The 23675-nt window shown below is 47.2% G+C and overlaps 2 protein-coding genes and 4 non-coding genes across 6 annotated transcripts in view; 5 read left to right on the forward strand and 1 right to left on the reverse strand.

Moving 5' to 3' along the window:
• Positions 1 to 931: 931 nt before the first annotated feature.
• Positions 932 to 4885, reverse strand: LOC135822442 (GPN-loop GTPase 2-like). The gene is made up of 5 exons (XM_065335210.1): positions 4374 to 4885; positions 3948 to 4104; positions 3375 to 3535; positions 2612 to 2739; positions 932 to 2034 (listed from the first exon to the last, which is right to left on the reverse strand). The coding sequence occupies exons 1-5, from the start codon at positions 4761 to 4763 to the stop codon at positions 1941 to 1943; spliced, it is 930 nt and encodes a 309-aa protein (XP_065191282.1). The 5' UTR covers positions 4764 to 4885; the 3' UTR covers positions 932 to 1940.
• A 280-nt stretch (positions 4886 to 5165) lies between these two features.
• Positions 5166 to 23675, forward strand: part of LOC135822443 (integrator complex subunit 5-like) — a 25970-nt gene continuing 7460 nt past the window's right edge. Inside the window, exons 1-20 of the mRNA XM_065335211.1 lie at positions 5166 to 5543; positions 6291 to 6455; positions 6823 to 6942; positions 7215 to 7257; positions 7785 to 7893; positions 8533 to 8625; positions 9149 to 9419; positions 10371 to 10494; positions 11067 to 11136; positions 11651 to 11748; positions 13123 to 13172; positions 14035 to 14192; positions 17202 to 17313; positions 18329 to 18472; positions 19897 to 19964; positions 20472 to 20749; positions 21268 to 21407; positions 22038 to 22110; positions 22633 to 22799; positions 23021 to 23256. Coding sequence (XP_065191283.1) covers positions 5541 to 5543; positions 6291 to 6455; positions 6823 to 6942; positions 7215 to 7257; positions 7785 to 7893; positions 8533 to 8625; positions 9149 to 9419; positions 10371 to 10494; positions 11067 to 11136; positions 11651 to 11748; positions 13123 to 13172; positions 14035 to 14192; positions 17202 to 17313; positions 18329 to 18472; positions 19897 to 19964; positions 20472 to 20749; positions 21268 to 21407; positions 22038 to 22110; positions 22633 to 22799; positions 23021 to 23256 — 2522 coding nt within the window. The 5' untranslated portion in view covers positions 5166 to 5540. The remainder of the gene's footprint in view (positions 5544 to 6290; positions 6456 to 6822; positions 6943 to 7214; positions 7258 to 7784; positions 7894 to 8532; positions 8626 to 9148; positions 9420 to 10370; positions 10495 to 11066; positions 11137 to 11650; positions 11749 to 13122; positions 13173 to 14034; positions 14193 to 17201; positions 17314 to 18328; positions 18473 to 19896; positions 19965 to 20471; positions 20750 to 21267; positions 21408 to 22037; positions 22111 to 22632; positions 22800 to 23020; positions 23257 to 23675) is intronic.
• Positions 14382 to 14453, forward strand: Trnac-gca (transfer RNA cysteine (anticodon GCA)). Its single transcript has one exon. It is a non-coding gene; the product is annotated as a tRNA-Cys (tRNA).
• On the forward strand, positions 15951 to 16022 carry Trnac-gca (transfer RNA cysteine (anticodon GCA)). Its single transcript has one exon. It is a non-coding gene; the product is annotated as a tRNA-Cys (tRNA).
• Trnac-gca (transfer RNA cysteine (anticodon GCA)) lies at positions 16844 to 16915 on the forward strand. The gene has a single exon. It is a non-coding gene; the product is annotated as a tRNA-Cys (tRNA).
• Trnac-gca (transfer RNA cysteine (anticodon GCA)) lies at positions 17812 to 17883 on the forward strand. The gene has a single exon. It is a non-coding gene; the product is annotated as a tRNA-Cys (tRNA).

Here is a 23675-nt window from a genome sequence, read left to right on the forward strand (position 1 = left end):
TATTCGCTCAACTCCCTGGCTCAATCGCAAAGAAAGTTAGCAAGTCCTGGAGTGACTGATAAAGCGGCCCAGTAAACTACATTGGTACTCGGTGAAATACAACCAAGGAAGAGTACATATTTGGTTATGCACTCTTGACACAACCCAAAGCAGGGAGTAGTAAAATAAGTATTTTACTGCTCCCTGTCCAAAGACAAGTGCAGAACTGACACCCAGACCAGGGAGTCGTCAAATACCCGTATTTGTTGACTCCCTGGTTCCGATTACTTCAATGTGTGTTGTCAAGAGTCCACAACCCCCCCGGGATTCTGGACTCCTGGTGTTGTACATGTGTGTGACTGCGTCCAACTGCATTCATAGCATCGTGGACCGTGTAAGTTGAGTGTGCCAAATATGCACCCTGGATTGGATTTCACAGAGCACAGCTGTATAGAAAATCAGTACATATGCACCAGTGTTTGACGCTGTGGCGAACTAATCACTTCCCAGCTTGGCTCACATAGTGATAATAAATGATTGCATATTTGCAAGAGTACATGAAAACCAGAGTGTGCAGCTCGGATGGGTTGCTGTCACGGCGAAATTCCGTGATTACATCATTTTAGTGATGTAGTGCGTACAAGCAGGATTCAAGCAGGTTTCTTTCTGCACAACTGCGGCTCAGTTGTACGCACTACGCCATTTCCCGCCTCAGATCTGCACCAAATATGATGTAATCACGGAATTTCGCCGTGACAGACACCCATAGCAGAGAAGGCCCCAAGCTGCACACTCTGGTTTTCATGTACTCTTGATATTTGGCACTTTGCGGGTTCTGTATTGTGACCAGCAAGACATGCTCAACTCTGCCCGAAATGCTAAGAACTCACACCGACAGGCTGTTTTGAGTAGCCTGCATTATAAGGCAATTCTCACGCATACCTAGTACCTGTCAAAATTTAATATGCACATAATTTGGGATTTCCACCATATCATTCTGGTATAATAATGCAGTGTAGGAAGCACAGAATGTGCCGCTATGCCCGAAGAAGAGCATACATGGGAAATTAACACAAAGAGAAGAAAAAAAACAACACAATTCTTGCCCGCAAGACCATTGAACCAAAAATGCAACGAATCAAGTACCAATATAAAAAAAGTGTGTGTGTGTGTGTGTGAGAGAGAGAGAGAGAGAGAGAGAGAGAGAGGAGAGAGAGAGAGAGAGAGAGAGAGGAGAGAGAGAGAGGAGAGAGAGAGTAAAGGTACTAGATTGTGTGTAAAAAAAAAACATCTTAGCGAGTTCTTGCAGCACTGAGTGCTCAGATCACAGTTGAAGTAAAGTCACTAAAGAGTTGAATCAGTGTAGAAGATGAAGGCATGTATGTACAATGCATCGGTACGGCAACACACAGATGCTGCGCCAGCAATAACAATAGCGTCCTTCAAATTTGTTTTTTTAGCTTACTCTGCACCAGCTTATGGGAGCACTCAGGCATGGCAAGGGTGCAATCCTCCAATGACCGATTACAAAGGAGTTCCGAGTGCAGTCTGCCCTGGTAGTATTTTAGCGAGTTCACTTTCTTGCAGTACTGATTGCTCGTCGAGTGCTCAGATCACACCGTTGAAGTAAAGTCACTAAAGAGTTGAATCAGTGTAGAAGATGAGAGGGCATGTACAATGCATTGGTACGGCAACACACGGATGCTGAGCCAGCAATAGAGTCCTTCAAACTTTTTTTTTTTTAGCTTACTCTGCACCAGCTTATGGGAGCATTCAGGCCTGGCAAGGGTGCTATCCTCCAATGACTGACTACAAAGGAGTCCTGAGTGCAGTCTGCCTTGGTAGTACGTACAATACATACGACTGGGTTCTACTACGAAGAGCACAAGCACTTTGACTTTCGGCGGGCTGCTGCTTTCCGGCTGAAGACGTTAACGCTTCATGATGGACGGTGTTCTGGCTCAGCTATCGTCCATTAGCTGCTCAACGACATCTGCTGTGAGGGGATCCACAGACCTGCCGCTCGCGGTGTGCTTCTCTCGAGCAGCACCAGTCGTACACACTCAGGGTCAAGGAGCAGTCTGGTTATGTTATCTTCAGCAAGATATGAGCATGCAGAGATGCTGAATTTTATTCGAAAACAACCAGCCCTTCCCTGAATCACTTGCCATACAATACATCGTCTCCCTGCTGTAGAGAGAGCGTGTGTGTGTGTGTGTGTGTGTGTGTGGTGGTGTGTGTGTGTGTGGGGGGGGAATAGTTGTGGCTCAGAGAGAAGATTGAATCTCAGTCATGAGTCCGTGCCAGCGAGCACAGATGTAGTGTGTTAGCCATCCCTGCACCGATACGGGTGGTCGGGAGGAGAACGCACCCACAGCCGAGCTCAAGCCAGGCACAAGATCAGACATCAATGGAAAGTCACATCACAGCCACAGCCCCTGTACATGCTATGGATACAGGCATTCAAATCCTCCAGGCGGTCTCAGATTGAGCTACCTATAGCAAGTTCAGCGCATATCCACAATACTAATCGCTACTTTTTTTTCTCCCGAAGAAGACCCACGTTGTACCTGACAGCAACCTATGAAGACATATCACACTAACAGCATAAGTTACGCAAAGGAGAGGATATTGTACATAGTTGACATCTGCTGTCATCGCCGACTGCATCAGTTGGATGTTGCGCGCCTCGCCTTCACCAAACACATACCCGCCGGCCTTGTCCACCAGCTTGAGAACAGAGCTCACACTCTCCATGTCCTGCATAGCAAAGGGAAAGAGAGACATTTAGCAAACGCTACACACAACATTATGGTGCTGTAGCACTAGATCGCAACACTTTTCAGATGCTTAGTTTTACAAAATATCTATTGGCACACGCACGCACACACACACACACACACAGTTTATTTTCCTTTCCCACGTCTTTGGGTCCTGATGCCCATGAGTGAAAAATGGAGTTCCTCATACAATTTTCACTCACCTGAAAAAGTGCACAGTAAAAAACCCTGACTGCAAACATATGTGATAACACGACACGAGTACCAACAAAAAGTATATTCATGAGTTGAGAATGCATTGTATCATTTGTATGAACTAGATACTGTAAATATACAAATTTTCGGCAGCTATTTAATTTCGGCTATATTCGGCACCGACCCAAAACGCCTAAATTAAAACGCCGATGAAATTTTTCACAGCATCTGTCGCACTATACTAGCGCCTCTACCCCACGCCGAAAATAAATCGCCGCCGAAATGTCAAAATTCGTGAAGTGCCGAAATTTTGTATATTTACAGTATGAAGCAAGTGCTCAGAGGTCTAGGAGGGAGTGTATAAAGCCAAGAACGACCAGCAGACAAACCAGAAAAGCTGTACACACACACACGACTAACCTGAATATCCAGTGTGGTAAAGGTGACTAGCGAGTGGTCCTCAACGAGCTCCACAATCTTCTCATTCAAATCATGGAAGCGGCGCATGAATGGGTCATTCCGTAAATGCTCTAACAGATAGGACAGATCCAGTACTTCAGTGTAGAAGTCCAGGCCGAACGCTGAGTAGGGGAGGTGCACACGAAGATAAATAACACACAAGCACACTGAGTGCTTGCACTTCTATCGCATGACCATACATGGCAGCCATGTTGGTTCCAACTCCACTCAGCCCCTGCATCTATGGGTCACATGACGTCGGCCATGTTGGTTCCACTGTCCACATGCCATGATCACTTTCTGCACAAGTTTAGTCACATCAAAAAAGATGTGAACCACTCATTGTATTACGATACCGGTGGATGAAAATATCTAGGTTAGGCATGAAGAGCTAATAGGTAAGAGAATATGAGACCTTGGTTGTCAGCAATGAACACCTGGCTATGAAACTAGGAAGCAAGAACAACACAAAGGCAGCTCGACTCACACGTCACCATAACAGCATGCCATTTCAGTGTAAGCCAGGTTCCTCACCTAACTTGCCCATCTTCTCAATGAGGTCAATCTTCGACAGGACATTAACGTGCGGCAAGGCAAGCTGCAGCATTGTGTTGAGTGATGTCAGCACAACGGCAATGAACTTCCCTGGGTCGGTGCAATAGTGGGCATCTACCAAGTGAACAGCGACGAGCTGTGAACACAGGAAGTAAATGAGGATCCACCCCTCAACTAATGAATAAATGATAAAAGATGAACTATAAAGTCCACAATGTAACTCATTGCATGTTTTGCAAATTGTTCAACTTCTGATTAGTCATTATGCTGGCTGTCACATGCAGGTTTTACTGCAACAAAAGTGCAAGGCAAACAGACTTGGTTGGCATGTCACAGTCTACACGTCCATAACAGGGGCCAGCTTGGGGCATTTACCCACTCATCCCTGCTCCTCTAGGTATTTACCTGATATTCGAGCTTTTGTAACTTCTCCAATATAGAACTGACTGACGTATGATGGGTGTACAGTTCCACTTGACCAGGAAAGTCAAATAGAAAGTAAGCATTCTTATGCTTTGCAAGTTGGTCCACAAGCCAGGCGACGTTTTCTTGAAGAAATTCCATACAGTACATGAGAGCGCCGTTGGGTCCAAGCTTCAACCTCGCCATGACATCTTCCAAGTTGATCAGCTCATTCACATCAATATCGGGTTCGTAAGGTAGAGATTCATTGGCAGGATCGAGATTTACGACTGCAACTTTTCTGCCTAAAGACACCAAGAAGTCTTTCATACCTTTGCAGTACGTTGTCTTGCCCGAGCCCGGCGGGCCTACGACTACTTGCCCAAAAGGCATGTCTGGAAAATCAAGTCCACATACTGATAGTCAAAATGATCTTATCAAACCTCACGTTCAAGAAGGGATTCTTCCTCTCACTCTGCTGGTGGCCGTGGAGCCAAATTGCTACTTTTTTTTACAGACCACGTACAGTATACGCGTAGAACTAGAACATCCATGATCCAAACTGGCAAAAGCAAAAAATCATCGGGATATGTGCGAGCTGCAAAAAAAGCTGAAAAAGATGCAACATCGCGCGCCATAATGTGTTACCATGGATTTTCTGTTCTGGCGTGCGCATGCATGCTATAGCGCTAGCTAGCTGTGCATGTGCCCCTGATCCATTACTTGCATCATGTCAGCTTCATTCTCAGCTCATGAGCTCATCCCACAATCACCAGTGATCACAGAGCTAGAGTCACAGTCTCATTCCATGAGATCGAGATTTGAGTTGTTCTTTTTGAAAGTGTCCTTTCGACTTTTCGAAGTCGTTGAAACTACTACTCTCTGCTACAGTAACAGGAGCCCTTGTAGTTCAGCCATCGTATTTTTAGATTTTCCTAAGAAGTACAATCATTATCTTCCTTCAACTCAGCTGTCGGATGTTCCGCAGGTCTTTTTTTTAAATAATTGTTTTCTGTTTGAGTGCATTGTAGTACTGAATTCGAAAATTGGCTAATAGCTCGGTGACCATCAACAGAGCACTATGTCGTTTTCGTAGAGGGCGGTGCCGGCGTTAATTTCGGAGGAGAATTTTCACTTCATTTCTATCGTGGGAACTGGAAAACGAAAGTCATGGTGAGAATGGCAGACTGGCTTTTTGTAGTCGTATTCGATTTCGAAACCAAATATTGTTGGCGTTCCTGCTGTGGAGAGCCTTCTTATGAATTTATGATACAGTCCAAACGTAGCGTACACTGCATGATGTCCGTTCCCTAAGAGTGATTTAGTCCGATGATCACAAGATGAAGATTTGATAAATTAGTTCTGTGCCTGTACAGAATACAGTATTGGATATTTGAAATTCTAGCATGGACATCTCCTTCACAGAGAAAAGTAAATTCTAGTACAGTGTAACACACTAACTGAAACAGAACAAAATACATGTAGTATACTGATTCAGGCTCTCAAGCGTAGGCACATTTGCGTGTTACGTTGGTGGAAGCTAAGATGAAAGCAAGTACGCGGCTGCACTACAACGGATTTAGACTCAGAACGAGTACATCTTGTAACGAACACTTGAAATATAAATGTACCTGGCAAACGAATAGTTATAGAATGTTCGGTATATTCTTTTTGGTCTTACATGTACACCTTACAGCCCTTGCTGTCAATGCATGTATTTATAAGAAATGTTATGGTTGAGGAACGCTCTGTCTCTTGCTCTGTGTATGTGTGTGTGTGTGTGTGTGTGTGTGTGTGTGTGTGTGTGTGTGTGTGTGTGTCTCTCTCTCTCTCTCTCTCTCTCTCTCTCTCTCTCTCTCTCTCTCTCTCCCTTTCTTTCTTTCTTTCTTTCGTGTATGGTATTGTTACTACTATCCACAGCTGACCGATCTCGAGGCAGTTGCCTGCTTCTCGCCGGAACAGAACTCTCCAGCCGAGGTTGTTCATCATGCAACTGCTGTCCTATTTGGGCTACCTTCTTTACGCCAGGCTGCGCTGGCACAACTGGCCGTGTCCATTGGAAAAGCGGTTACAGCCGAGCTGAAGGTGAGGAGTGCCCCTCTGATGCTTCCCCCCTCTGATGCTTGTAGTTATCCGCAATGGCTTCCTAGCATTACCTGCTGCAACCTGTCGTTAGCCCAGGTCTCCAGGTTTAGTCTTAGAAGCTTTAGGGGTAGTAGAAGGTGGCAGATTCCCAGAGTTTTGCAGTTTTTAAAACTGGAATGATGTGCTGCATTATGTTCCAAGATCATTCAATGTCGCTGTGATGGCTTTGTTTCTTCTAAGTTTCGTCCACTCTCCCGATGCCATAGTTGTTCGTGCAGCTTCATGCAGTGTTGTGGCGCAGAGTAGCAGAGCTCTTACATGTTGAGGATGTGTTTTGGGTGTGTGCTCCTCTTGTATTCCTTTACAGCCAGAGCACACGGACCGAGACGCACAGGCAGAGCTTGTGGCGTCGATTCAGGCTGCCTGCGAGACCATTCTCAAGCAGCTGGACTCTAACATGTCCACGTGGGCCGGGATTTTGTTTGAGGTATGGCCTGTGCACTGTGTAGCGTAGTTCGCCATATTTCTTTACTCACCCAATTGCACCGACGGTTTTGTGGTGCTGGGGCAAAGCATTATTCCAGGTCCACATTGCCAACGATTATTGTGCTGAGCTCTGGTACCAAATTGTCCCACCACTTGCTACCTATCCGGCATCTTCACTAGTGTTTTTCGCATTGTGCTTGATCTCGCTTGACTTTCTGTTCTTGCTTACCAGTGTTGCCTCCATCTTTGCCTGTTTTGTTTGGTTTTCTCCAGTGGTCTCTGTGTGTCCTTGGCGAGGTATCCTACAATCATCCAGGTACGCGTGGCCGTGCTTATATGCATGTGTTTTGTGTGTGCGTGCGCGTGTGTGTGTGGGGGGGGGGGGGGCACAAGTACATATGCAGGCATGCTTGGAGGAGAATGTGCTTCAATCCGTGCATGCTGGCAAGTGTCTTTGCACTTCTTTGCCTCTGTACTGGACCGTAACAAGTACAGTTGTACCTAAGCAGCATTGATAAGCCTGAGTCACTAGCGGTCCATCAGTTCCGTCTGGAAGCTTCTCTCGTATGAATTGTATTGTGGGCAAGAAAGATCTACTTCGAAAGTATGTATGATGCACGTAAGTCTCCATCAGAGAGAAGTAGGAGTACTGCCAGGATAGCATACATAGGATGTGTAGGGCCTACAATATATATGGTTTGGCCATGCTCCTTCTTTATCACATGATTTGTGCCTCCGTGTCAATTTGTGTGTATGTGTGCGCGCGCGCACGTGCGCATGTGTGTGTGTGTGTGTATTTGTTTGCTTATGTCTGCGCCTTGCACATATCTGGCTGAACCACAGGTAGCAATGACGAGACCGGTAACATGGTGTCTGATCGCATTGCTCACTGGCGGTCCTGCTCGCCCACTGCTCCTGTACTGGATGTTGCCGTGCGCAGCATGTCGCAAAGGTAGGTGGAAGCAGCACTGTGACGCTGACTCTACCTGCCTGTACTGTTGGGTCACCATCGCAAAGAGAATTGTCTGTTGAAGAAAACCCTCTTCATGCCCAGTAATACCTGTCTATATATGAATATTCACTTCTCATATTCACTGGTGTGAGGGAAAGATGCAAGCAAGAAAAGTCTGAAGAAAAAAATTACTATCACAACAGTACCAGGACTCGAATCAGGGACCTTCGCTGGAGGATGCTCTAACCACCAAGACTGGCAAGAGTACATGAAAACCAGAGTGTGCAGCTTGGGGCTTTTTCTACTATGGGTGTCTGTCACGACGGAATTCCGTGATTACATCATATTCGGTGCAGATCTGAGACGGGAAGTGGCGTAGTGCGTACAACTGACCTGCAGTTGTGCAGAAAGAGGCCTGCTTGAATCCTGCTTGTACGCACCACATCACTAAAATGATGTAATCACGGAATTTCACCGTGACCGCAACCCATCCGAGCTGCACGCTCTGGTTTTCATGTACTCTAGTAACCACTGAGCTATGATGTTTGGCTTTTTTTTTCAAAGGAATTAGTTTGCTGATTTATTGATCCAACATGTATTGGTGTGTGTTTATGCATGTGTGCACGTTGACGATTGCAGAATGAAGCAGGACCCAGTGGCGTGTGTTCACGATCTAGTCATGGCTGTCCGGGCACTTTCGCCTCATCTCGACTGGATGCTAGCTCTTGCAGCGTAAGTGTGATGACAGCCGCCGTGTCTGGCAAGACATGGGAGGCTACAGCTTGGAGACAGACGTATAGAGTTTATTACGTAATCAAGAAGCGTGCTCCACTGCTCGAAGAGTGCTTAATACCCATATAGGGCAGAGCCTTCCACACAAGAGAGAAAGGGAGAGAGAGAGAGAGAGAGAGAGAGAGAGAGGGGGGGGGGGCTGTATTGTAACTCCGAGTTTCACGTTTTGGAGGCATCAGTTGCCTGATGATCGTGACTGCGTGAAACTCGGAGTTGGAACACCCCCCCCCCCCCCCCTCTCTCTCTTCTATAGAATTTGTTATGCAGTAGAAGTGCTCACACACCGTATCTACTGATTCGAGTCTGTAGATTAGTAGTAACCCCATATAGAAGCAGTACTCGTAGTCTATGGCTAAACGGGAAGCTAACTTCGTATTACGTGTTTGTTGTGTCTGCGTGCATGTGTGTATGTGCACGTCTGCGTATACGTTCCTGTACGCACCGGTTTGAACTGCTTACGCAGGGGAATGTTCTCGTCCTCGCTCGTGCCCGCCCTGTTGCGTAGCGGCCTGCGTGATTTCCACGCCGAGCTACCCGCGTCGTCGTCGTCCAGCACTGGTGGCGGGCATGACCTGCGTGTTCTGCAGCCAGCGAGAGGTTCCAACTCACGCAGTGTGTCGCCCGTCATGTCTCTGGCCAATGACAGTGTTTCCACGGCAGTTATTCAGATCCTGACCTACCTGCTCGGACAGCATGCCAGTGAAGTGAGGAGCGCCGTGGTGGACTTCTTCAAGGTACGTTCTCCTCTTTTGCGCGCTCCAGCAAACTCCGGCTCTCGGCACTTTGAGATCTCTCTCTCTCTATCTATCTATCTATCTCTGCCTTCTGGTCCGTTTGCACGATCTATCTGCTCAGGCTACGAGTGAAGCATGTTACATATACTTCGAAGTATGTTGTTGGTGACTGTAGATTCAGTTTGTTGTGTCAACTTGTCTGCTGAATGAGGAATGAGCTGTGTTGGTCGTTCCCTGCTTTACGGGCGTACCGTATTCACGCGTGTAAAAGAGCACACACTTATACAGGTGGAATCCTCATAATTCGAACCTCAAAATGCAAGGAAAAAACTTCTAATTATCGACATTCTAATTATCCAAACATGAACCCACAATACAATATGTATGTCAAAATGCTCCCATGGTCACGCAGAGTTGCGCTATGGCCCTTAGACACCGATTTCACGGATACTGAACTGGCCAGCACAGCCTGCTCATGCAAACTGAACTGACCAGTACAGTGTACAGTGAACTTCGAATTACACTTTGCTAACTTCGAATTATCAGCACAAATCCCACACATTTTCTATGTAAGTGGAATCCGTGGGACTTCTAATTAACCGAACATGTCCAGTTCAAGGTTCGAATTATCAGAAATTGTTATGTGGGAATCGTATTGATAGAAATCGGTCCTGGAAAAACTTCTAATTATGCGGTACGTTCGAATTAAGCTATATTCGAATTATCAGGATTCCACCTGTATTCGAATACAAGGGCGCCTTTAAAGACTTGAATACATGTACTCGTATCGAAAGGCATGCCCTTGTATCTGGAACATTAATTTTGTTTCCTGGCGAAATGGAAAAAAACGCACTTTTCGCATATAAGGGCATGCACTTGTATGTGGGTGAATGCGGTATGCATCACATCAGTCTTTCGTTGTTGTCCTGTGCATTCTGCTGTGAACTGCAGGCTAGCCTTATACCATCGCCTGGCAGAGAAGAGCAGCAGATGCTCACCGTGCCGTACCTGCTTCACCTGGCGTCTGAGTGTCCGCAGCTTCTGCACTTGGTCCTCAGCGACGTCATTGCTTGCTGTGAGTATACTCTTTGTACCCAGAGAGCACCCCGCCACTACCTCCCATTCGTGGTCGTGCTGTGGAGGTGCTGTCCTGTCTACAGGTCATACGACACATACTGTGTATGCACGTTGTGCAGTCAATTCATACTCAGTTTGTCTTTGAGCGGATGTGACCTCCGCACAAGGTAATGCTAAATGTGACCTTAGTACGTTACGATTCTCGCACCGTAAAAACTTACTTGCACTCTGCCGTACGTTTTTTCATCCTTTCTCTGTCTGTAAAATCAAAGTGGGGCACTTTGGCGAGACGGGGCGCTCTCGCAGTGCTTTACGGTACTTTACGGTACACTGTACATGTACTCAAAATCTCAGAAGTAGTTGAGGTCGGACAGTTGGGATTACCTGTTGGTACCATGTGTAGAGAAAGGCGCCATAGTTACCATGGAGACCATCGTAGGTGCCAGGGCTGAGGGTACTAACTAACACTTAGTACTCGTCTGGATCTGTGTGACTCTAGTTCTTAGGGCTCTCTTTCTATCGTCTGTTTCTATGCATTTGTGCTGTCTGCCTGTGCCTCTGCGTTGATAGTGTCACCAGATGTGGTCAAGGTTATGTATGAACAGTACATAACGCGCTCAACCAAGTGGCCACAACTGAAGTAAGAGCAGCTAGGAGCGTGATTCTAGCGCTGGTTAGCTCATACGACACGGCACATGTGTCTACTATGATGCGAAGCATGTCTGTGATCACAACATGCAATATGTAGTTGCTACCATACAGTGCATACACATAGACCGAGAATAGCCTTCATTGCGAGCTGATAAATTGCAGCTTTTCTTTCGCGCTGTGCCTCAACTTTGCAGCTTCCCGTTCTGCACGCAGTGCTGTTCACACATTGTCCTTTTCTCTCCCCTCTGAAATATGCCTCCCTCTTTCTGACTTGACACTCAGTTGTATGTCTTGGTCAGTGTTGGGTCGAGATATTGCTTCTGATTAGGAAAGTGTGTTATTGGGGTGATTGCCCGCTGGTAGAGTATTGGAGGTTTGTTCTACTGACAGCATTACTAGCTTGTTAGCTGCTACAAGCAGATACCATGCATCCTGCTTGAACCGTGTCATCATTAACTGACCTTTGCCCTGTGACTGTATCCCACTCTTGTTGTGTGTTGCAGGGAAGCAGAGAACATTCATAGTCTGCTGAAGCAGCTGCGCTCCAGCCTCGAGCCCACTCTTCTATTCTTGTTCCAGCTGGTAACGCCGAATGAGCTAGGTCAGCAACATGCTCTAGTGTGCTTCTTAATAGTGGACTATTCGCGTGTGGGTTGTGTTGGCAGCGTATTGCAAGGGTAACTAGCCAGGTATTGGCCGGATCACTCCAGTCAGCCGGGCATGTGCAGTGCTGCCAAACCGTCCGATTTTTCGGACAGTGTCCGATTTTTGAAGGCTCTTCCGAAAACCGGTCCGAAAAGGGAAACGTCCGAAAAGCAGCCAAAATGTCGGAGATCATTACTTTCCTATGCAGAAGTCCTGTACTTTCACTTTTCAGCGCAACTGAAGGCACACATCACTGTACATTTGCTTCTAAAAAGGCTAGCGCTTGGCTAGCCGGCTGTGGAAGTGCAAAGTAACATGCCTGGATCAGGCTGGATGGCATGTACACTGACAGTCTGTACAGAGTCAGTGTGCGACCACAATCATCATTACAAAATTCATGACAACTCTGGGGTTACCATGGCAACGGAGCGATTTTTCATGGTGTTTTAGGCGATATTTTGAATTCTCTGTAAAAAATTTGCCCGAGGAGAAAGATTCGCACCATGTGGCCAGCCTTGGCGGTGAAGGGTGTCCGATTTTGGGCGAAAATTATTTGGCAGCACTGCATGTGTTTGATACCAAGACATGTGTGGTGGATGTAGAGTGTAACTGTGTTGCCAATGATTTGTGTAGGTGCAGTAGTGTTTCTTGGTCAGTCCATCTTCAGCTGGCTTGATCAGTTCTGCTGGTAGCGCTGTGCACAAATATTCATACTTGTACTTATACTGTGTAATATACATAGTACAGTATACTCAATCTGCGGACAGAACTGTTTCGTCCTTTGTGGACTCGTCAGCGCAGCACAGAGGAAATGAGGCCGAACCTGATAGCAATGGAAATAAAAATTTCCAATCAGGCCCGAACGTACCTTGCCAGAGTGCTCAAACTGACAAGTCAGTGAGCTCTGCATAACGCAAACAGCAAAGGCACTACCCCACGCAAGAGTGCTCAACTGCTACAAGAGCAGGAGCGAAATACTCAATCTGCGGACAGAACTGTTTCGTCCTTTGTGGACTCGTCAGCGCAGCACAGAGGAAATGAGGCCGAACCTGATAGCAATGGAAATAAAAATTTCCAATCAGGCCCGAACGTACCTTGCCAGAGTGCTCAAACTGACAAGTCAGTGAGCTCTGCATAACGCAAACAGCAAAGGCACTACCCCACGCAAGAGTGCTATTGTTGATCATTGAATTGCTGTCACAAAGTGTTTGATGTAGCTGCAGTGCTCTGAACTGCTTCTCTCAGCTTTCTTTCTTTCTTTCTATACCAGGACCAGTCAGAGGTGATTTCTTTCTTCTTTTTTTCTTTTTTTCTCCTCATTGACTTACAGTTGTAGACATTCTGCCGCCAGTCGCCCAGCAAGCGCTTTATCAGTTCCTGGTGAGTGTTTAGTCCGCTCAGTGTGTAGTCGTTGTGCAATACTGTTTCTAATCTAGGTTGTATGCAGTCCCTGCGCACAGGAGAAGCCTACAGTAGTCGAGCAGCCACTGGGTATGTAACACCACTATCCCCTGGCACCGAGTGAGTGTAGAATCATCAACGGTCAGCCCGGTTTCAGATACCACCTACGTTCAAAGGCTGCGATAGACTACTATACAGTACTGTCAGTCGCCAAAGAACTGGGGGGGGGGGGTCAGCCTCCTAGGCTAGACTAGGCCGTTCTTCTGTTCCTGTATTACAGTCTATGCGCAGTTGAGTCACTGTGTATACATTGGTATGCTGTGCATGGTGAAATCCTAGCCTGGCCGTTCTTCGGCGCTCCGTTCTTTGTCGCCCTACAGTACTGTAGTACATAATTATGTGATGGCTGAGACACCAGCTTGTTTGTGTACTGTGCTAAGGTGTATGGTGCTGCCTTTTGTCTCCGGGTAGGAGGCTTCATATGGCTTGTGTTTGGGTAGTCGTATGAATGTGTAAAGATTCTAAAGAAGGATCAGTATGGTCGAAAGACTCGAGAGTTGAAATGTAGTCGTTTTGTTTGTGATCAGTTCTGTCTCTCTGTGGAATGGTCCAGTTACTCTCCTTTTGTGCATGGATGCGTAGCCTGTCGGAACAGCGAACATCAGGACTTCTTTCCTGTTGACTTGTTATTTCATCGGCACACTGTACACATGTAATAAACGTGTGTGTGTGTGTGTGTGTGTGTGCGTGTGTGCGTGTGTGTGTGTCATGTGTGTGTGTGTCATGTGTGTGTGTGTGTGTGTGTGTCACGTGTGTGTGTGTGTGTGTGTGTGCATGACAGGAACACTTCATCGCTAACCTTCAGTACAGTGTGACAAAGCAGATTGCCTGGCGTGGATCCAGCAGCACTGGTGACGACATTCCTGCTATTCTGCTCACCCTGCGCTCTGCTGACCAGTTCCTGTTGAAGCGAGTGCTGCCAGAAGACCCTTCCATGCGGTTAGTCACACTTCTGCACTCATACCGTATCTTTTACTGAGCATGTCTGTGATTTTGCGTCCACTTCAACGCAGAATTTCAAAGGGCCGAGTGCTGCTGCTTACTTTCTCGTCTGTGATTTCTTGTGAATATCCTGACTGACCTCTCATGGTGGTTATCTATTTTTTTTTCCCAAGAGCAAAGTGTGGAGGGCATATAGCTCAGTGGTAGAGCATTCGACTGCAGATCGAGAGGTCCTTGGTTCAACTCCGAGTGTGCCCTTCTGTAATCTTTTTTATCTCGATTGATGAAAAACGTGCATCTGACGTACCATACTTCCGAGGCGATGACAGCGTTGCTACAGCAAAGACCATAGCAACTTTTGCCAGGATTGCATCACCCAAACGCTACATTGTAGCAAGGCTGAAGAATTGTCTGCAACTCTTTTAGCCTGGTTTGCACCTCACCGTTTTGTTTTGAAGGTGTGTTTTCCGCCAGTGAATCTCCGAAATGTCCGACCATCCTTGAACACAGGTTCTATGCAAGCTCCACAGCCTTCTGGTACTGGTATGGAACACACATGCACAGGCGGCGTGGGTTTATTTCTAAGGCTGCGTTTACATGAGAATTTTCAACCCGGGTTGAAAGTCTGTACGATGAAAAAAGTAGGTGGGTGTTCACATGAAGACAGTTGACCCAGGGCAAATACTGATATGCCGCCAAAAGTCCACTTCAAGAGTCCTGTATCGTCACGTGAATACTTTCGCGCGAAATTTGCCTGAGCAGTGCTGTTCAAACCTGGCGCGAGATACGCACAGAAGTACGGCAGTAAAATTTCTCTATTTCAACCCTCCCCCCCCAAGGGGAGGGTTGAAATCAACCCGGGTCAAGCGCGCCAGTCAATCTGTGTTCATGGCGGGTTGAAACTTGACCCGGGTTGAAACGCCTCATGTAAACACATCCTACCTGAGGGAAATCTCTGTGTACCACATGGGCATTGGCGTGAAATATTCGGCTGCACTCAACATGAAAATAACTTGTGTTGCTTTGTTCTGAGGTCAACAAATTATAGAAGCTGCACGTTTTTATTTATTTTAAGAGATACACTCGGTGCAAATGTTATCTCGTAGGTCTACTTATTTAGGCGGACAGATTCCGTTACTGTTACTGTATGTGGCAACATTTGTTTCCCTACGACTGTTCCATTTCACTGGGCAATGCGTGCAGTTCAGAACAAATGCTTCATGCAATGCCGAATGCACCCACGTCTCGGCTCTTACGTGGCCTCACCAATAGGGAGGTTTAGTCCCACGTAACGGATACGGGAACGTGGGTGATACACGTAAAGTTCATGCAATTGACCCACGTTCGCAATGTTGTCTTTAGTCACGCGGCACAAACAAAAGCATGAAGCGAAAGGCCCAAACTTGGTCGAAGACAAAGCTTCGAAGCTCATCGAATCTTTTGATTTCGTGCTTTCGGAAACTTCTTCAGCTGAGCACCCTCACAGCTTGCACAATGCGCTCCGTTCTGATTTTCACCCACGTTCTGGCGGAACCATACACGGTATGTCGTGAATCAGGAAACGTCTGTACGTGGTGGGTCACTGGGTATCACGTGGTACACACACGTAAAGTACACACGGATTACGTGGGACTAAACCTCCCTGGTATGTGATGTGGACCGTTGCGACTGGTGTGGCTGCATCCTATCTTGCATTCACACCGATCTCTCATTGTGGCGCATGTAATCTACTTTTCCCCGTGTACACAATGTGGAGGGCATATAGCTCAGTGGTAGAGCATTCGACTGCAGATCGAGAGGTCCTTGGTTCAACTCCGAGTGTGCCCTGCTGTTCTTTTTTTGTTCCTGTTGTCGTTAAAAATGTTTGCACCTCGTGCACTACACTATGCTAGGCCAGGTGTGCATCTGTTTGGTGTGTCCTGGTCTCAATTTTATTTTCCTGGGACTGTCCGGTACCATAAGAAAGAAATTGAAAGCAAGCAGCCATCACGGCAGCAGTACAAGTGCCGGAGTGGGCAACTCCCGCAGAGCGAACCCATGGCAAAAGCTTTTTGTCTAGGCCATAGATAGTTTCTCGTCTTCGCAGCATCCCGTACCAGTTGGCATGGCCATTTTCCCTAACCACCAAGCTATTTCCTGTTGTGCATTGCTGCTTGCCGTGCAATAGGTGACAAATGCATACTAAATCCCGTTGTGAGCTATGACCATAAGTGGTACGGTGGTCGGTGGTTTGGCACTCAACCTACTGTAGTGTGCTGGGATATCCTATGATTCATGTTTTCAAAATGACCTTTTTTAAGGTCATTATGAAAAATATGAACTATGAACTCACAGTGGGAGTGAGTTTGTTGACTTTTTGCAGTAGATGTGGGGTTGCAGACTCTGGCTTATGTGTTCTTGATCACGTGTGCCCAAGGCAAAATGTGATCTGTACGCTTGACTTAGCTTTTAGCCTTTGAGAACTCCACTGCATATCCATTCTGGCATGATATGATTGTGCAAATGCGTACAGTGTAAAGAATAGGAGCAGTTTGTACGCGGCCGTGTGGTCGGTTGATCGTGATTTTTCAGTGCACCTTGATATTGTTGTGTGGGTACCACGGCACCAGCTCTCATGGTTCTACTCTTTCGCCATAGTAAAGCGTGGAGGGCATATAGCTCAGTGGTAGAGCATTCGACTGCAGATCGAGAGGTCCTTGGTTCAACTCCGAGTGTGCCCTGCTGTTATTTTTTTTTGCCGCCGTCTACGAAAAACCTCTAGATCCAGCGATCCACACCACTGGCACTGCTTTTTGCATTGATGCCTATGCTTGTTATGCGTACTCCTTAACCCATTCAGCGCTAAAGACGTATATACGTCATTGAAAATGATGCCCAGGCGCTGAGGACGTATATATATACGTCTTTTTTTCAATGCCAAATAAGGAGTGCAGAGCCTGGGTGCTATGGCCTAAAGCCTTAAATGGGTTGATGTTTGATTTTTTTCACTTGTCCTCATGTGCACAGGTCCTGCACACTATCCTATCATCTGCTGCGCTTGACTGGACTCTGCGCGGGAGAGACTTGGTGTGCCAATCTGCTCGCGTCCATTCTCCTGATGCCACCGTCGCATAGGAACGTAGGTTGGCGTGCTGTGCTGTCGTCTTGTCTTGCTCAGTTTATCCGCTGTCTTAATACTAGTGGAATCACACTCTCACTGGATAACCTTCGGTGACGGGTCAAGGGACAGGTTCAGACCGGCGGGCAACCGCATGTCATCATTTACACGTGGTGGTCAGTTAGGGCAACCGCATGTCATCATTTACACGTGGTGGTCAGTTAGGGCAACCGCATGTCATCATTTACACGTGGTGGTCAGTTACGACAACCGTATGTGATCATTTACACACACGGTGGTCAGTTAGGGCAACCGTATGATCACCATTCACATGCACGGTGGTCAGTGGTCATTCTCTCCTTGACTTCATGTTGTCGTGTTTTCTGTGGAGGAAAACTCTCACAAATCTAGTTCTTTCTGAATTTGTACTGCGTTTTGTAGAATTTTTCTTTAAATGTTTAGCAGAAGGAAGCATTTATTGGTTTCTTACCTAATATAGCACATGCTGTAGCCATGTAAGGGCGTATAGCTCAGTGGTAGAGCATTCGACTGCAGATCGAGAGGTCCTTGGTTCAACTCCGAGTGCGCCCTGCTTACCTTTTTTTTTCTCGGTCCCTTTCAGCCGCATCCATCCTCTGAATTATGTTCCGAATTTTGCATGTGCCTGAAAGTTAAGTGAGGTCTGGTAAATGTTTTATCGTTATCTTTTTACATCTTGCTGTCAGATGAAAGTTGTTGTGGAGGTTTAGCATCACGAATTTCACATTCGAGTACGCATGCAATTTTCGTGTCGCAAACAGGAATGTGAACTTTCGCATATTTTGTTCCCAAAAACAGACGGAGCACGATTTCACAGATTCGTGTCAGAGCTGTCGTAAATTTACTATTATTCATGTACCATATGTACATATTCACAGCCTGTCAAAGTCATGCAAGTGCGAATTCGGTTTGCTAATCCTCTCCTCGGCATTTTCTCTTGGGGCTTCTCAAGTACTGATGAAGAATTTCTTTGTGCTGCTGTTGATTCCTTGTGCAGCACTCTCTCTTTGTTGATCTGCACAAGCATTTCAGCTGCATATTCATGTTGGTGTTGGATACGTGCCTGGAACGCCTGTTTGCTCACGGGTCATTCGTGGCGTCCCCGACCGGTGCTTCGGCGGTGCCGGCGTCATCAGATAAGGTATGGCTGGGCTTGCAGAAACTGTGCCCCCCCCCCCCCCCCCCCCCGTGGTCAGTGTCCAATCTCATATAGACGCCTGTTTTCAATAGAAGCCTGAACTTCAAGATACTTTAAAGGGACAAACTTTCGCGCGCGCAAATTTAGCGTTTTCATAAATCGGGCTGGTTCACGATGAGAAACTTTTGCAATTCTATCTCTTCAGTCGGATCTTGTACTGTCTACAATCAATGTTCGAAGAGGTTTGCGGCGATTTATATTCGCGAATGTGTGATGGTCGCGAAAATAGCGAAATTTAATCTCTAGCAAAAGTTTCTCACTTTACAGTACACCGTCGGTACATAAGCCTGGTTTTAGTGTTGACAACTTGACTCACATATAAATTAGTGGTCAAACGAATGCTTCGAAGCTTCGAACGTTCGTTCTCGAGTCGACATTCGAATGTCAAGTTGACCGCCTAAACGAATATCGTAACTCACAAAACTGTGAACTCTGCAGTACATGTATATACCGGGTTTGAATAGAAGCCTGATGTGAATAGACGCCTGATGTGAATAGAAGCCTGAAGTGAATAGAAGCCTGATGTGAATAGAAGCCTGAAGTGAATAGACGCCTGAAGTGAATAGAAGCCTGAAGTGAATAGACGCCTGATGTGAATAGAAGCCTGATGTGAATAGAAGCCTGAAGTGAATAGACGCCTGAAGTGAATAGAAGCCTGATGTGAATAGAAGCCTGAAGTGAATAGAAGCCTGAAGTGAATAGAAGCCTGGTTTGAATAGAAGCCTGATGTGAATAGAAGCCTGATGTGAATAGAAGCCTAGCCCTGACATCGGCTTCTACAGGAATAAGCCCGGCTTTAATACGCGACATTACGGTACACAGGCATTTCTGCCTTCTCGCCTAACCATGCAGCTGGACTCTCAATAAAAGATGAAACATATGATATTAGTAAAAGAAAGCATGCTGCGAGTATATGAGGGAACTGATGTGAACATGCACTGGCTTGCACTTTGGGTGCAGTGTGCTGAGGTGCATGCTCCGTCTTTTCATTTGCATGCGCTACGCACTACAATCGTTTCGGTGCCGGTATATAGGTATATATCCTATCATTTACCGTGAGCCTGCCCGGGGGTAGATGTTTACAGTGCTATCGGGTGCCGAAGAGGGGGGTCAGCCACCTAGCCTAAACCGTTCTTATTTTCATGTGTTACAGTCTATGCACAGTGGAGTCACAGTGTAGGCATAGCTGAAGTGATAACTCTGTCTAGCTTTGATTTAGGAGTGTTACATGGGCTCCCTAGGGAGTTGGTGCATTCGGGAATCGTTAACTCATTGGAAACTTTCTGCAACTTTTTCTTCTTCTTTTTTTGCGTGTGTGTACATGTACATACGTTTGCGGTGTCCCTGTGAATATTGACCATCCACAGAGAGCGTTGGCCATGATGAATTTGAATGAGCTCTGTCAACACGAAACCGAGAAAACGTTTGCACCAAGGTAGGGTTTCTCTCTTTTTTTGTTGTTACCAGCAGTATATTGTCAAGCGCTTACCCACTGGAAATGAGATTTGGGCGCCTATGAGTGAAAACATGTTTCAACGTACTGAGTTTGACAAACTCAGATATTAGTGTGATGTATGAGGGCATGCTTGGGTTGAGTAGGTGGGGGTTGAGTTGCAGAGAGGCTCCTTACTTGGTCTCACCAGATGTTCGCATAGTATTCTCCAATCCTGGTGCTAAGTATTGACACATATCCAGATTCATGCCATAAGAATACTTGTACTGTGCGGCCGCGGAGTCCATACCACAGGAAATAAAAGAACTCGTTACCTTGGTTCACAATACACTAGTATGGAAGGTGTGCATTCCCTACAAGCAATCAGGCCATTTTATCCTGACCAGGTTTCGGCGTGTTCTGTGTGTGTGTGTGGGTGGGGGTGCGTATGTGCTTGTGTGTGTGCGTGCATGCATGTGTGTGTGCGTGTGTGCTTCTGTCTTTGTCCAGGTGTTCCATGAATCTTGCACAGCTGTTATCGACGCATACCGTCCGTCTGTGTAACCTTATTCAATCGTCGTCGTCTCGGTCGTCAGCTGATCCTGCCGCAAGTCACCTGTCCAGCGCCTGCCTTGCCATTCTGCAGCAACTACCCAGCCTGTGCGCCATACCGCCCTCACAGCCCTCCATGGCCGACTCAGTGGCGTGTGCGCGTGCCATTGTCTCGTGCTATGGGCGCCTGTGCACAAGTGAACAGCATGGGCGACAACAACCGTGCTCCTCTTCTGGTATGTGTGACCAGTGACCACCATACTGTGCTTCTTCGTATTAGCACTGCACGTACATGTATACCCAAACCTGTCTTACCAAGCTGCCATAGGCCGTCAGAGGGTGCAGGGGTGTCGGAAGGTATTTTAGTGTGGTACGGTCAGCCATCTGAAGTACAATTTACTCGAGGGGGAGGGGTAGATGAGCCGAAAAGTTTGGAAATTTAGAGCCCAGATCAGTGTATTTTATTGATTCACGTGGTACCTGGGGCAAAAAGTGGTACGGTCAATACCGTAGTGACCGTACTGTGTGCGACGCCCCTGAGGGTGGTCGTATTTCTACCGTGCCTCAGAAACACTGTAGGCCTACAAGGCCTAGTGTGAGTGATGCACCATATTTTTTCTCGGTCGAGGAGGGGGGGGGGGCAGATGTGGGCCTTGATGGCTGCACAGTGTGATATTTTCTTCAGGAGCTCACTGCGAGTGTTTGTGGGTAATGCTGCATGTGGCTGTTTGTGGTTGTGTTGTTCCCTGCCCAGGCGAGAGTAGTGATCATTGCGCACAGTCAATGTCTCAGCAGTCCCATGCCTATCGCCAGGTCATGGCACGTCTGGCTCGCCACCACATCGGCATGCAGCCGTTCCTGCAGCGTCTGCTTATCGAGGCCAGCGCAACTATAGTACGGACCTCGCTGTGTGTGTGTGGGGGGGGGGGGGGGGGTGCGCGTGCTTTAAAAGCAATGGTTGTGTGAATTCCCTGCGGGCTTCTCTCTGCGACGAGAGAAAGAGATTGCTTCTGAGGAGAAAAAATAGTCCTGATTCTGTTTCTGGTATTGAATCTGTTGATATGTTATGCATGTGGCCTTGTTGCGGCCATAATGTTTTTAGTGTTTGTCCAGTCCCTGCCCAGTCAGCCACCCTTTATGCAGGTGAATTGAAATTCAGGGAATGTTGATTTCAATCTTCAGCGCCATCAGTTTGATCCCGAATCCACCCACCCCCAAATGGAAATGTTCTGTTAAAAATAACAGCAACCCTGTGGGCTAGGAGTACCCCCATATAGTTCTTGCATTGTGGTGATGCTAAGAAGAATCACGTTCATTTGATTTTGCCTGTATTTCACCTGATCATGAGGCATGAAAGTGAACACTTTCAAGATGTTCAAGAGCCTGACGTGTGCCCTTCTTCTCAGTAGCATTGCAGTCTTGTCTCCGAGGAAATTATATTGTGGGTATTTTTTTACTGATTGGCCGTTTGAATAGGGTGTGATCTTGGTCTTTGTTCTGCTGTTGCTATGCGTTGACTGCTAGGAGTGTGTAAGTGCATCTTCATCGCAGCGCAAGTACAGTTGTCGTGAAACGCACGCTGCAGCCAGTAATTCAGGTGAGAATGCTGCTCGCTAGCGCTGTTTGCAATGCTGCTCGCTAGCGCTGTTTGCAATGATGCCTGATTGCGCTGTGCAATGATACCTGATTGCGCTGTGCAATGATGCCTGATTGCGCTGTGCAATGATACCTGATTGCGCTGTGCAATGATGCCTGATTGCGCTGTGCAAAAAACATGAACGGTGTCTAAATATGCATGAGACGTATGCACGCACGCATGTGCACACACACCACACACACACAACACTACTACCACACCGTACACACACACACACACACACACACACACACACACACACACACAAACACACACACACACACACACACACACCTACTTGTGTTTGTACGTGTACATACGTTCACCCGTGCACGTATGCACACCAGCAGCGGCAGCAATCGTGCGCATCATGTGGATCTCGCCACAATCGTCCGTCACGGTTTCAAGGTGAAAGACGAGCCCTTTTCAGTTTTCACTCTGTGCGTTTGTGTGTGTGTGTCTCACTGTTCATGTACATTGCAGAGAATGGCAATCGTGTTTCCTTGTTGGATGCTAGCTACCGCCATTGCTCCACCGCCGCACTAGCGCCGGGTGCTGGTGCTGCGGCGAGCGTGAAAGCTAAACTAACCGACCGCCGCTCGCGACACTCCACCGATTCCAACCAGTCTCAACGATCCGACGACGCAGCGGTAAGTGGCTTCGCGCAATGTGCGGCCGTGTTGGTGTGCGCTTGCTCCGGCTTGGGCCGGCACCCGTTATTTCCTTGTGTTGTGTGTGTGTGTGTACCGTATACCGGTATTAGTGATGTAATGAATAATCGATTATTCGAATTTCCTCGATCTCTTGAATGGACAACAGTTGTCATGTTGCGTAAGCCGTGCTTTCCCCTGTGTTTGTGTGCGTGTCACAGGAGTTTAGCTCGGACTACGTCCGAGCCATCGATCACTTCACGCACGCGCTGACGGTCGTTTGCGATGTCTCATCTCCGAGTTCGGCGACCGCGAACTCCACACCGCTCCCGTCTGGCCTGCCGTCACTCGCCAGCATTCTCTTTGAGATGGTGTCGGAAGAAAGCGGTGTGCTTGTTCAAATGACCGGATCCGCACTGTGGCCTGAGGAAGACTTTCTAAAGTACACACAGAGAAGGTGGGTAAACCGTAAAACGGCTGTAGTGGAGAATATGGGCCGCTGCATTGTCTTGTTTGTAACTAGCTTATGGCCTGAGGGAGATTACAGTAAAACCTGCCAAGGCGACCACTCGGATAAGGCGACCACCTGTCCCAGAAGACCATTGCAACCAGGACCAAGGGCTGCTACTTCCAGTCAAATGACCCTGGACAAGGAGACCTTCAGGTGACCAGGGGTAACAGAGACCACACTTTGAAGGTCCCTTGAGCGGTCATCTTAGAGTGGTTACTCTGTATCTAAGGTGCACACAAAGAAAGTGGGTAAACGGCTGTAGTGGACAATGCAGGCCCCTGCATTGTCCACTACAACCGTTTACCCCCCTGACAATGCAGGCCCCTGCATTGTCAGGGGGTAAACGGCTGTAGTGGAGAATGCAG

This window comes from Sycon ciliatum, chromosome 8, assembly GCF_964019385.1.
Source record: "Sycon ciliatum chromosome 8, ocSycCili1.1, whole genome shotgun sequence".
Lineage (NCBI taxonomy): Eukaryota > Metazoa > Porifera > Calcarea > Leucosolenida > Sycettidae > Sycon > Sycon ciliatum.

Excerpts from the sequence above, each read along its gene's own strand:
- LOC135822442 (XM_065335210.1), bottom strand. The coding sequence starts at position 4,763 with ATGCCTTTTGGGCAAGTAGTCGTAGGCCCGCCGGGCTCGGGCAAGACA. Across the intron at positions 4,105-4,373 it reads TACAAAAGCTCGAATATCAG|CTCGTCGCTGTTCACTTGGT; the intron begins GTAAATACCTAG and ends CTGTGTTCACAG. Across the intron at positions 2,740-3,374 it reads TTACCACACTGGATATTCAG|GACATGGAGAGTGTGAGCTC; the intron begins GTTAGTCGTGTG and ends TTTGCTATGCAG.